A 14,307-nucleotide genomic window follows, 5' to 3' on the forward strand; every position below is an offset into this window, starting at 1 on the left:
CTATGTCCAGGCTGTAACTTTTGAATGTTAAGAAATAATGTTTGAAAATCAATATATCTCATGACCTAATGAAGTGTTGTGTACCAGCTCCAAAAGGTCAAGGCCATAACAAGATAACATGCAAGTCTCTGACATCTGAACTAGTGAATTTGGGTGAAATTATTAGTAGACAATATCTTACATAGTTGGGTCCTTCACTGCAAGGTCAAACCATCACAAAGGAAATTTCTCAAGATGGGCATATCATACACCATTTTTGGTACATGTACTCTTGTACAATTTCATTTATCAGTTTTATTATGACATTTCCACATTATAATGCTATCCATGGGAAGCATAGTACACTGTCTTATAGTGAGACTGCTTATAATGAATTACATAATACATATAATTTTGCTTGATAATAACTTGATGGAATTCATGACAATACCTAAGTTAAAATGGTAATGTGATATTAATGAAGGGCCTTATAGTTAGGGAGTACAGTACCAATATGATTTATATAGCATGCAGAAATTACCAAGAAAACAGTAAGGGATTTTAATCATTATTAAATCTAAGGAACCAAGTAAGAAAATATTTCCCCCAAATTTGTCATTCAAGTAGGTATGAACCCAACCCTCAACCTTATGGATTTTAACATCAGATCATTCTTAAATCCTGAACGCATTTTGTTTGTAGGAATTGAGAAGTAGGGAAGAAGAGCTTACCAAGGCAGCACTACAGCAAAAACTTCAGGAGGAATTTCTGAAGAAACGCGAACAAGAAATAGCAGAGAGAGAAATAGACTTATTAGAACGAGAACTGAATATAATGATTCTGCAACAAGTAATGCAAAAACCTTTGCCAAACAAACGGAAAGGTAAATTCAAGAAGAGTAGATTGCAGAAAGCCTTAAAAGCTGGTGGAAAAGGAATCAGTGAGCCATCAGGTATTTATGTGAACCCAGCAGTTAAAATACATTGATATTTTCAAAGAATCTTGTATTTGGAGGTTTTTAAACTGTTATTCCACATTCTTGAAGGATGTTTGTGTAAAATTGTTGGTACAACGTAAGGTATTGACAGTAGTGTTGTATCCGATGCATAATTTTACTTTTTTTTTAAAATTTGATTGAACATAACTTCATAATTTTCAAAATATAGATGATTATCATAGGTGAGAGATTGATGTTTCCTATTTCCTGTAAAAGTTAATAGGGGTTGGTCATTAAGCACTTTTCAAACACTATTTGAAATTCACTTCATTGTAATTACAGGTAATAGGTTTTCAAATTCCAGAACATACTTTCATCAGTTTGTAATTTAGTTTCCTTTAGAGAAACAGAACCACCTTGACTTCATTTTTCTTTATCTGAATGTATGTTTTATTATATCCCTGCCTCATTGTTTCTATGAGTCGTCTTATCTGACCCCCTGTCCATCCATCTGCTTCACAATCTTGTAACTAGTCCTGCAGTTTTAGATGGATTTTTTAATGAAAACCAGCACAGATGATGGTAATTGGCTGCAGCTGGGCCAAAGTTTCAATCCATGTTTTCCTGAAAATTTTGAAATTATTATTGTCCTTTTTGACTTGCAGCTAGAGGAGATGTATGTGATCCGATCTTCTGACTAGCTGGTCACATGTTAGATGCCTGCATGAGTCATGCATCATGCATTGTCTATGTGGTGTGCATCATGCATTGTCTATGTGGTGTCCATCGTGCATCCATCAACATTTGCTTGTTAACACTCTGGAGGGTATAGTTCTAAACTTGGAATATGCACTTATAACATTATGATCCATGCCTATTAATCAGATGAACTTGCATCTGATTGGCTGTGACTGTTGCGACACTGGGGACATGTGTTTTATCCAGTTGTTATCAAACATGAAATTTAGGCATTTGTCATAAGGATCTCAGACATATATATATATATATATATATATATATATATATATATATATATATATATATATATATATATATATGAGACCTTAAATGAATTGAATTTCTTATATTTGATCATCATTTAGAAGAGTTATGGCAACAAAATACCCATCTTCTACAAATTTTAGTTTTCAGACACAAGTTCTGTTTAAAACCCTGCTGAACAAATTGTAGGAGGGGGGGACTTTGTGATGCACCATCACTACTAGCTATAATTCACTCGAGTGTTTCTGAAATTTTTAGCTTTACTGGGCATAGACTAGAAGAACATAATGGATGGTCTCTTGTCTGTTATCTGTCCATCCATTAGTACATGTCTTTTTTCACTTCTTCTCCTACATGATGTGGAGGAATGCCATGAAACTTACTTGCACGCATTCATCCTAATGTTTAGTTGGACCTAAATGAAAGTGGTCCTGCCCAGACATAAAGCATATATTGCTGCCACAGTAGCCATCATGAAATTCTTATTACTATTCCACCTAAATGGATTGTCATTATCATGATGGGTTCTCTGTTAAAGACTTTTAGTTTTTAGTTGTTCCTAAATGAAAATGGTACTGATTGTAATCCTATTTGCCCACCATGGCAGTAATCTTCTAAGTTTTCTTAAAGCTACTTATGGATGAATGGTCATATTAGTATGGAGTTTTGACCAGATGATTTCTTATGATGTCTATTTGGTTTTAAATGAAAGTGGTTCTGTTTTGACTAGCATCGCAGTCATCCTGAAAATCTTTTTATCACTAGCTACTTTTCCAGGATGGATGGTCATATCGACATGGGATTTTCACCAAAAAGTTTTTTAGGATGTCTGGTCATCTTCGCCAGCTAAGTTCCCATATGTTAACCCTATCTACACCTTATTGGATCAATAAGATATTTCAGTGCTCTGTCCTAGCGACATCCATTGGATTTCATAGCTTCCTCCATTAGTATGTAATGCCAACAAACCATTGGCATGTAACAGTTGTACTTTGTACATCGGCCAAAAATGGTAGAGGCAATTGACTTCAAAAAGATACTTTGTAAGTTTAACACTGAAAGTATGACTACATGCCAGAGAGAAGCCATTACAGGTGTATTTAAGGTAAAGGATGTATTTGTACAAACACAGACTGGCAGTAGAAGATTGTTTATTTATGAGTTCATTCTATTTGTGCACTCCCTTCTCTCAGTCATGTTGGAACAATGTTCAAATTTGAACATTCTGATTTGATTGGATCCATAGGCTTGATGCTGCTTCCAATGAAATTCACATACCTAAAGCACAGAAATATCAGATCAGACTGCCAAGTTGTAGATGGGGTTAACACATCAGAACCTTGGCTAGCAAAGATGATAACTGGTTTGTCTCAGATGGTAAAGGTGCTAATCTCACATCCAGCATGATTGCCATCTACCATACCAAACTTTGCAAGTTGCTTGTATTTCACTGCAAGGGGTTAAAATAGTATCTTAAGGTTCAAAGATCAAAGTTCAGGATACCTGTACCAGCAGCTGAACGAAAGAAATCATTCCACACAATAATTTGTTCTCCAGATACCTTGACTAAACATTAAATTGCATTAAATTGCACTGCATTTGAAATAACAAAGACCTGTTATTTTGGGTTCAAAAGGTCTCTAAGATTGGGTGAAGAAAAATGGTTTCCACGTGATATTTTGAGTTCTTTATTGCCTACTTTGATCTATTTGATTAATGGCCTACATTTCAAATGAGGAAGACAACTTTACTTCTTAGAGTCAAAATTGCCAAGGTCACAGTGACTGAAAAGAAAGGGAAAACTAGTTTCCATGAAACTGCTTAAGTTTTGTTCCACAAGTCTTGACTAAACTTTACAGATGACTTGCATTTGAGGCAACAGATTATTTTGGGGTCAAACTCAGATGGAATTGAAAAAAAAAGAAAAGTTTTCACAAAATACCTCCAGTCATATGCCAGAAACCATGAGCAGAATTTGGAGATGACTTGCATTTGAAACAAGAAAGGCACCTATTGTGTCTGAGGTCAAAAGTCAGGGTCACCAAGACTAAAAGTTTCTGCAAGTTCTGAAAGTTCACAGTCATTTAACCTGGACCAAATTTTGTGGATGGATTGCATTTTAAACAAGGAAGACGCTTATTTAGTTTGGATTCAAACAGTCTACTGTCATGGTCATAGTGACTCCATGTAGAGACACTTCTGTGCCATAAACATATTTCGCTAGTTGTATTTTCTGTAATCTTTTTGGCATGTAAATGAAGCAGGGAAGAAACCTATTGATTTTGAGATCGATGAGTTGGAGGTCATGGTCAGAATGCTTTCATTTAAAATGTTAAACTTGACTGGACATGCTTTAATAAGAGTATCTAACCAGTGAATGAGGGGTAAAAGTATAATAATGCTATTTACCACATGGCAGACAAATTCTGTACCATTTATAGTACTCATGTTGACATGTATCTCCAAGTTGCATAGGACAATCTTGTAACATATAGTAATTGTTTGAAAATATGCATATTAACGAAACCCTGTGCTTATTGCCCTTTTTGACTGCAACTGGAGGCAACTGCTCATAGGGATTTTGATGATCATTGTAATAGACAGATTTTCTTAGGTATAGGGATGGGATGTGTTAGAGATTAGAGTATATGGGAATTTTTATTACCATTTCTCTTCTTTAAATGTAAAGAAGAAAATCTTATAGTTGAGTAGAGAGTGCTTTAATGGCATTTCCCAAGGTGATGTAACATTCAGGTTCATTTCAGGACAAATTAATGTTCATATGTTTGAAAGGATATTATTCTACATGTACAGTTTGCTATTGACTCCAAAAATACCTTTATATTTTAACAGATTTCCGTCACAACATAACTGTGCAGAAGGACTCTTTTGAGAAGCCTGTGTACCCAGGGTTCACCAGTCCTGACAGCCCACCCCAGTCTCCTGCTCACCAGCCTGTAAGACTACGGGCTATTGCATGTAAGCATGGACGGTCTCATAATCATGTGATGGACACTGCTCTTTTGCTTTTGTTTCTTCTCCTCAGTTTACAGATTTTAAGTCACCATACAGATATGGCTCCTGTGCAATAAATGGCCATCTGTTTGTGTGTGTGTGTCACACAAATCTTCCTGTACTGTTGAGAATTTTTTTAAAACTTGTATATAAAATTGAGAATGATACATAGATAGGCACAAGTCTTGGGATTGTCATTTACATTAAATTGGCACCAGAGACTAGAATGTTCCTGAGAATAAAGGCATTATTCAGTCTATTTGCAAAAATCTGAAACTTTCAGTTGTTTTAAATTTGTAGGTATCAAATTTCATTCTTTGGTTTTAAAATGCATATTCGTAGATATCAGATTTCATGGTTTGATTTCAAAATGCATATTTGTGGGTACTTAATTTTATGCAGGGAGAGGCTACTGTATGATCTCAAGGAAACAGGATCATACATTTTTGCCAGATCTCTCAACAGATTCTCCAAGAATTAAAATCAAGCTTTCATGTGTGGTATTGGTCCAAGATGATTTAAATTAATGATTTAAATGAACAGTTGGATGGTAGGGAAGTTATATCTGATAATGTCTTGATTGACATGAAAAACATCTAGTTACAAACCAGTTAAAGCAAAGTGGAATATCTCCACACGTGACAAAGCATTATTTTTCACAGCTGACATGCTGATTGTTTATTCAGCACTTGAAATGTAATTAATAATAACAATGTTACTTGTGTTCTGTTTGCTTAATGCAGTAAGCTTTTTTCTCATGAAATGTCTAATATTTAAATCATAATCTATTTATTCAGTATGGAACAGTATTGAGCTATACAATGCCTTCATGATCCATGTGTTCATTGTCTTTGTGAATAATCAGCTACTAATATTACTCCTTAAAAAGAGTGGGAACTGTGATTGACATTGACATTTTATTTTCTTGTACTTCAATGCTGTCTCATTTCTTGAATGTTTGCAAATCTCATTGGATAGCATAAAGTTTTATAGAGTATTTGTTATTATAAATGGATATATGTGCATTGTGAAGAAAAGAAGCAGACTACTGTATAATCAGATAGTAGAGCTTTTGAGTTCCTAAAACTTTTATATATATATATATATATATATATATATATATATATATATATATATATATATATATATATATATATATATAGCTATTTGATTAAAAGAAATGTATAATTGTTTCTAAACGAATCGGGAGCTAAATTTATTGAGCTTTTACTGGCACTTTATCTCTTCAGTCAGTTGAGGTACAATCGCTATATGGATCATTTGGGTGCTTGCCCTAAACATGGTATGGTCATTCCAAGTGCTCATGTGGTTGGATTGATCAAGTGGATTAGTCTATCATATTGGTTAGAAAAACAAAAAACAGTAATGTAGACGTTATGAAGGCCAGTTGAGTGGCACAGTGTATTAATACACCTATGATGTGTGATTGTGGTGGTAAGATAAAAACATGAAAGCTTTTCTCCTCCAGTTTCCTTTTTGATATAAAAAGGTAATAAAATATATTTTAATAAATCTTTGGATATTACTTTGTAGTTTGCTCAGTGGATATTGCATGAATCAGAATCCTTACCAGTAACATTTGCCTCCCTGACCTAGCATGTAGGGTTAATTTTATACAAGCATTGCTAAATACTTAAGGGATGATTCTAACAATAAAATTTTGGGAATGTTATTGCAAAAAATGTAGAGGGGGAATTTTTGACATTATATTCTTGTGGTTTCTAAGCTCCAAAACCCTCATTACTCATTATTTTTGTTGCAATTTTTGTCCCATTATACCAGTTAAACAATACACAAGATGATAATATGGAGAAAAAAAAGTATCAGTTCAGTTTATCTAACATAATCTAAATTTAGGCCATATTATAATAATTTTGTGTTTCTTACATGTGCTATTAGAATAAAGGTATCTTTTGATAATATGGCACCATTAGTTTCATATCGGATTAAAGTTCTGTTTAAGGAATAGCAATCGTTGCATCATATTTACCAAGCAGACCTGGGTCAGCAAATTGGAAAACTGAACTGAATTAACAATTATACTCCCTTGGTAATGCAAAAAAATGAAATCAAATGTCATTAAAAAAATATTAAATTTAGTTAATATAAAGAAAATGAGTAAAAAGAGTAATTGACTCCAAAAATGTCTTTGCAAACGAATATAAGGCTGTGTGTAAAATTAAAGTAATTCAAGGTACAAAAGGAGTGTATAAATTATTACCAATATGTAATGTCAACTATCTAAATGGTATTTTAAAAAGTGTGTATAATTAAGCAAAGAAAATGTAAGTTTCTTAACAAATGTACAAGCTGTCTGCTCAGTTGTCAGCTATTTGACAATGTCAGGGTTCCACGCTACCGGGAAAAAGTCGGGAGAAATGATAATTTTTTTCACAAAAAGTCCTTGAATTTTGCAAATATTGATAAAAGTCGGGATAAACCTAGAAATTTTCCTCCACGACTTGATGCCCAAAACAATTACGTAACTGAGTCGTAACGGAACTGAACGTGGGTTAAATTTGTCAAGTTCTAACGAGAATATTAGGAGGTTGCAGTATGGATCATTTGGTTGCTTGCCATAAATAAATTTGTTGAGACAATCCAAACGCTCAGTGGATTAGATTCGTCTGGTAGACTTTTTGTTTCACAGACAGTTTGATATCCGTATATTTTTTATATATATAGAAGGTATGAAAACCAGTGTAGCATCACAAGTGGCCAGCATGGTGGCGTTAAAGCATATCCGCTTTGCAGATGGGCTAGCAAACTTAAACATTAAATCAAGTTATACCTGCATGAGATCGATTTGAAAATGCAATGGTCATATCCAGGTCTGTTGCTAATAAAAATAATGAGTATGTCCAATATTTCATCATAGAGAATGAGGCCTGGTAGGGAAACTGGTCGATTTTGAATTACAACCTTTTTTCAGGTTGCCATTTTATATTATACGATAACTGAGCAAACAAATTTAAGAAAAGTGTCATTATTTTTATAAACTTAGTACTTGTGCTTCTCCCGATTTTTGCCATTGTCACCCCATTGGGTTATTTCAAAATAAAAATTCTGGGGCTGTTGGGTGGTCACGATTAATAATATTTCAGATTCATCCTGTACAAAGAAATGTACTGACATATTGGGATGGTTTTCATCCCAGAATCCCATGCTCTTATTGTCCTTGACATTTGACAATTACATACAGGCCCTAGTCAGATTGCCTTGAAAATAGATGTTAGGGCACCAACTAGATAAAAGTGGAATTAAAAATAAACAAAATTTGGTCCTAATTTTTTATCCCAATGTATGTAATTTTTAAAGGCTTTTTGTCCAAATCTAAAGCACCCCTTGCCTAAAAGACATTCTTCATGCCAACATATACAGTTCAGGAGAGTACAGTTAATATTTCCATTCTGTAAAATCAAAATGAGTTACATACATATTTAAATAAATTGAAGTAGTTACACTAGTTTCTAGTGATGCATCCTAAATTTTGGTACCTGGCTACATAATCGGTTTAGATGTTATGGGAGTCTCAAGAGAAAAATGTTTTTGATTTTAAACATGCACATTTTCTAAACCAGAATGGGTTTTTAGTTCCATTTGGCAAGGGTGATAATGGATCTTTTAAAAAACTGAAATCCCCTCAAGAAATCCTGAAATCTAATCAGGATAAAAAATTTGCTTTGTCTGCAAAACCCACACATTTGACACACCATGAATTTAGAGTGATTCAGAGGCTTTAAAATTAGATTCCTATATTTCATGAACGTATGTATATAAGAACAAATGGGGAAAAAATCTGTTAAAAAATGACTAAATTCTTAGAATTTCTTTAAGACAGAAATGTGTCTAGACAATATGACTGGTATGCATACATGGTTATTTTTCTTTTTTTTGCCAGTGAAAGTTACATAATGAACTTTATGAAAAACTTGTATATGACAAATATGTAGTATGTTCCAGGACATACATTCATTTAGAAAATAGATTTTGTTCTTTTCTCACCTACCTTGACATGTAGGTACTGCCATGACTTTATGACAGCAACAACATTTCTGTCCCTGTCAAAAATGATTACATCATGGTGCTGTTCAAAGAAATTGTATTTCTGTCCTTGTCAACAATGATTACATCATGGTGCTGTTCAAAAAAAAACTTCTCTTCTGTCTCCTTGTCAACATTGATTAAATCATTGTGCTGTTCATAGAAACTGCACTTCTGCCCTTGTCAACAATGGTTACATCATGGTGATGTTCATAGTCATCTGAAAAGCACTTTATTGTTTAGTCAGCAGATTCTGCTGTCTGTTAAATAATAAATTCCTTTTTTACACAGTTGAGCTGGTATATCCTTCCAATTCTTAGAAAGTTAATTTCACTTTTAGCTAGAAATGTGACGTTTACCTGAGAGCAGTAACTATGGAAACTCTAGTTAAAATCAGTGCCAACTTAACATGTCATTGTGGCTTATTATTAGCAAGGTATTATGGATATGACAGGTATTATGTTATAATTAGAAGTTTATTCCATTTATTGTGGGTTTAATGCCACTTTTCAGCACATAATAGGGTATATATTATGGCCAGTATATTTGGTGGAGGAAGAACATGAGAAGACCCAAGGAATAACCACTGATCAACAGGTAGCTACTGGTAGGTTTTCTTCCATTCCCACAATTGTTGTGCCAAGACTCAAAACAACAGCAGACAAAGGTGAGATGTGCGTTACATTTTTACCCATAATGCTTTGCAGAAAATTTTCCACAATGACTTACAAAATGGCCAGTTATATACCAGAATATTTTATTGTTATTGTCTGCTACAAATTTTACTTGATGTACATTTACCTGCCCAAAATAACTGTGCTCATATGTTGTCAAAGTCTGTAGTTATCATTTTTAGCCCACTGGTCATCGTGCTTTGTCTTTTCATGTGACTCCATCTGTTAACAACTGCTTGTTACCACTCTGGAGCCCATGTTTATGATCTGTTTTAGATCAGTTTAAGAATATGGTTTTGTATCATCAAAATCTCAGATGAATTTAATAATGAGCTTGAACATGGAATTCACCATATGACAAGCATTGGTTAAATAGAAACTTACTGGAGTAAATAAACTCTCCTCATTTTTCACAAGGTAAAATAGCTCCAACAAGCTAATGTTTTAGACTCTGAGTAAAAATGATGTATGGGGCGCATTGGGTGATGGTGCATCAGGGTATTTGTAGTTTTTAAGTTGGATCTGACTTGTATGCCAGTATATATAGTATTGCTACAATCACAGGCCTGTTGTCTCACATAGGCAGTGGCAGCAATTTTAAGTTCATTTGTACTAATGTTTTGATTGTTAGATTCAGTTATGGTGACATCATATCATGGTATATAGCATGGCATATTGTATAACTAAATTTGTGTTCAGAATTCTTGTAATAGAAATCAGTAAAACAATTTAGAGTTTTGCTCATTAAATGCAGAGGTCATAGAATGCTGGATTCTTTACCACAGTTGTTTGATTTAAATGTGTTTTACCACCAGCAAATGAAGTTTGGAAGTGGGTGCAACATACTGGAGTCGGCCTCTCCATCAATCTATTCATGTGTCACATTGGATTACTTAATATCTGAATCATTTGCGATACCATCATGAAACTTGGTGTATATTTTTAATCATGACTAGACATCATGTGAAGCAAAAATATATGGATTCAGACTGAACATTATTTTAAGAATTATCCCCATTTTTATTAAAACCTGTGTCTATCTGTCACACTCTTGTACAGTACTCGAAGAACTGGTACCTTGAATATTCCACTTATGAGTAGTTTATTCTGCAGTTTCTGACAGCTTGTTTTGATAAAATCTGTGAATTGTAATGCATATTAAACATTTCCTCCAGATCCAGCTGATGGGATCAAAGGAAAAACATGGGGACCAAGCACTGTACAGAAAGACAGGCATCATCGAACATCTGTGATATTCTCAAACGGACGGTGGTCCAAGAGTGCACCAAGCCTGGAGAAAAACCTGAAGCATCTAGGCACTGGACATTCCAATATAAGTGCGCTGCAAGATATTTGTGAGATATATGCTTTTTCATATATCCTGCTTTTTAACAAACTTTATATTTGAATTTATTTCTAACAGAAAATGTGCTTATGAATTAAATGATAAATAAATCAGCTTACTCTGATTGCACTGACTTATAAGAAATAATGATCTTTCTTGGTATTTCGGGCCTAATTGTTTGAAATAAAAATTACATTGACATTCACCTAATTTTAAATTTCCACATCTTCTAAATCCATATTCCTTAGACTGGAACTACTGTGCATAGGTTGGAATGAAGGTATTTATAAGTGGAAAATCAGATTCACTTTCTTAACTCTTGCACTGTACTTCTTAAATTGAGTTCCTGGACACATGGATGAAGAAATTTTACAGGCATGTTTAATAACATCCAGCATAGCAAAGTTTTAGATTTGTTACAGCTCTATGGTCATAGACTAATAACAGAATTATAACAGAATCACAGTACGCAACGATCTGACTTAACTAGCCATCCATAAATAACTCCAAAACTTGTAAACAGATTTATTATTATTAAATTTTCAACACCTATTTATAGATTCTATTCAGTCTGCAGGCACTCAACAGAACTTGAAATAACCTTAACACTATTGAATCCCCCACCCCCCACCATAATGCTTCTGTGGCCTCAGTGGTAAGAGCGTCCATTTCGGTTGTGGGAGGTCGTGGGTTAAAACCATGGCCAAGTTATAACAAAGACTTGTTAAAATGGTACTAACAGCTGCCTCGCTTGGCATTCAGTATTAAGAGGTTAGTGCTAAAAATGTTGGGCCTGGTATCGGGATAATATGATTGAGTGGGACATGATGCTACATGTCTGTGGCATGATGCCCTAGTGCTAGACATCACTATAAACTGCCACACTGCAGACACCTTAGTGATATGGCCGAAAAATTGTTAAATGTTATGTTAAAAATCAAAGTCACACACACACCCTTCCCCACACCTCAACCAATCACTCACCATCCATGTTTGATTACTTTTTATACTTTGTTCAGGATATGTAGTAGTTTTATGTTTAGAGCACCCCATACTCAGTGAAGGTAGTAGGGCTTTTGCTTCACCTAGTCATGTATTGTCATGTATATTCTGTGCACAATTCATTTAACACTGCTGCTGCTGATGTCAGAGCTTGATTAACATCCATTACCTGGAACATATATGTACATTATTATTGTCAGAAGGATATTAGACAGATGCTGATTACTAGACAATGTTTTCATTATTGACAATCAGGCTTTTTAAATGACTTAAATTACATTACTGAATGAAATTTATTTAAGGTGGTTATTTGACTATTGTTGGTCATATTCTTGCCATATCAATTAATTTCCCTGTATAAATCAGCATACTTTCTAACCTGTTCTGCGCATGTCTGTATGTGTACATTCTGCACAGAAATCAACACTATATAGCCAGTATTGTGGCACATACACACACACACACACACATATATATATATATATATATATATATATATATATATATATATATATATACCTACCTTTTAATCACAAACATTCATGCCTAGGTGAATATATGATTATTACTGGCATGTTCAGTCTTTCTTGAGATAAAATAACTATTTTGAATAGGTAATCAATTCTGTACTATCTACAGTTAACAGAATACACAAACCTGATTTTGCCAGACACAGGAAAATCATTGAGATTTTGAAATGCTGAACATAGTATGTGCATTGTATTTTGCAAATTGTGCCTGAAACCTTGCTGTGCAGATAATTTATGGAGCATGTCATACCCACATGTATATTATATGCCACAAAATTAACTAGCTAGCTAACTAACTAACCAATCAACTAACTTTCTTACAAATTAGTACCTAGGGCACTCCAATGTAGACTGTAAAATGTGAGAACAAATGGCTGAACTGTGCACTGGAGGATGGACAGTAGATTCTTGCTGGAATTGCATGTTGTACCACAGTTACAATGCCTCTATAGCTAAATCTTTTTTTTTAAAGGCAGGTTGTGATGTTTTGACAATACATGTATCTAATTTGTCTCATTATAGAACTGTATTTATCAATAGCAATATGTTTAGGAAGAGTGATTCTCAGATTTATTGTATGTTTAATACCTGCCACTTCTGATACAACATTACTAAAATTTATGTTTGACGATCTAATTCATAGACAAAACTGTTCGTGTTCCAGAGTTTTTTTTACAATCCTTGTTCCAAATGCAGCTCAATATCAGACAAACAAACAAGTTGGCAATTTTATTTATAATATTCAATCCTTGTTCCAAATGCAGTTCAATATCAGACAGACAAGTTGGCAATTTTATTTATAATATTCAATCCTTGTTCCAAATGAAGTTCTGTATCAGACAGACAAATTGGCAATTTTATTTATAATATTCAATCTTTGTTCCAAATACAGTTCTGTATCAGACAGACAAGTTGGCAATTTTATTTATAATATTCAATCTTTGTTCCAAATGAAGTTCTGTATCAGACGGACAAGTTGGCAATTTTATTTATAATATTCAATCTTTGTTCCAAATGAAGTTCTGTATCAGACAGACAAGTTGGCAGTTTTATTTATAATATTCAATCTTTGTTCCAAATGCAGTTCTGTATCAGACAGACAGACAAATTGGCAGTTTTATTTATAATATTCAATCCTTGTTCCAAATGCAGTTCAATATCAGGCAGACAAATTGGCAATTTTATTTATAATATTCAATCCTTGTTCCAAATGCAGTTCTGTATCAGACAGACAGACAAATTGGCAATTTTATTTATAATATTCAATCCTTGTTCCAAATGCAGTTCAGTATCAGACAGACAAGTTGGCAATTTTATTTATAATATTCAATCCTTGTTCCAAATGCAGTTCAATATCAGACAGACAAATTGGCAATTTTATTTATAATATTCAATCCTTGTTCCAAATGCAGTTCTGTATCAGACAGACAAGTTGGCAAATATTCAATCCTTGTTCCAAATGCAGTTCTCTATCAGACAGACAAATTGGCAATTTTATTTATAATATTCAATCCTTGTTCCAAATGCAGTTCAGTATCAGACAGACAAGTTGTCAATTTTATTTATACAGAATATTGGTGCAGTCCATTTTTTATGTGCAGCATCATGGTTCAACTCTGCCAGCAAATAAGTAGACTTACTGTGTACCTGCTACACTTTTAATTATTCCCTGTTTCTTAAATATTACATTTTTAAACTGTCGGAGGATTCAGTTTCATTTTTGGGATACCATATTCTAAGCATTTTGTGATTGATATA

The 14,307-nt window shown here is 33.8% G+C and overlaps 1 protein-coding gene across 2 annotated transcripts in view; it reads left to right on the forward strand.

Annotated features, from left to right (window-relative positions):
- LOC149805783 (mitogen-activated protein kinase kinase kinase 11-like) overlaps positions 1-14,307 on the forward strand; it is a 104,820-nt gene that overhangs the window by 74,407 nt on the left and 16,106 nt on the right. Inside the window, exons 5-7 of one of the 2 annotated variants that reach the window (XM_089950470.1) lie at positions 682-931; positions 4,772-4,897; positions 10,848-11,027. In XM_089950470.1, the coding sequence (XP_089806596.1) occupies positions 682-931; positions 4,772-4,897; positions 10,848-11,027 (556 nt within the window). The remainder of the gene's footprint in view (positions 1-681; positions 932-4,771; positions 4,898-10,847; positions 11,028-14,307) is intronic. The other variant, XM_089950471.1, reaches the window with a different exon arrangement.

Source organism: Sinohyriopsis cumingii, chromosome 2 (genome assembly GCF_028554795.1).
Source record: "Sinohyriopsis cumingii isolate HCF-2022 chromosome 2, ASM2855479v2, whole genome shotgun sequence".
NCBI lineage: Eukaryota > Metazoa > Mollusca > Bivalvia > Unionida > Unionidae > Sinohyriopsis > Sinohyriopsis cumingii.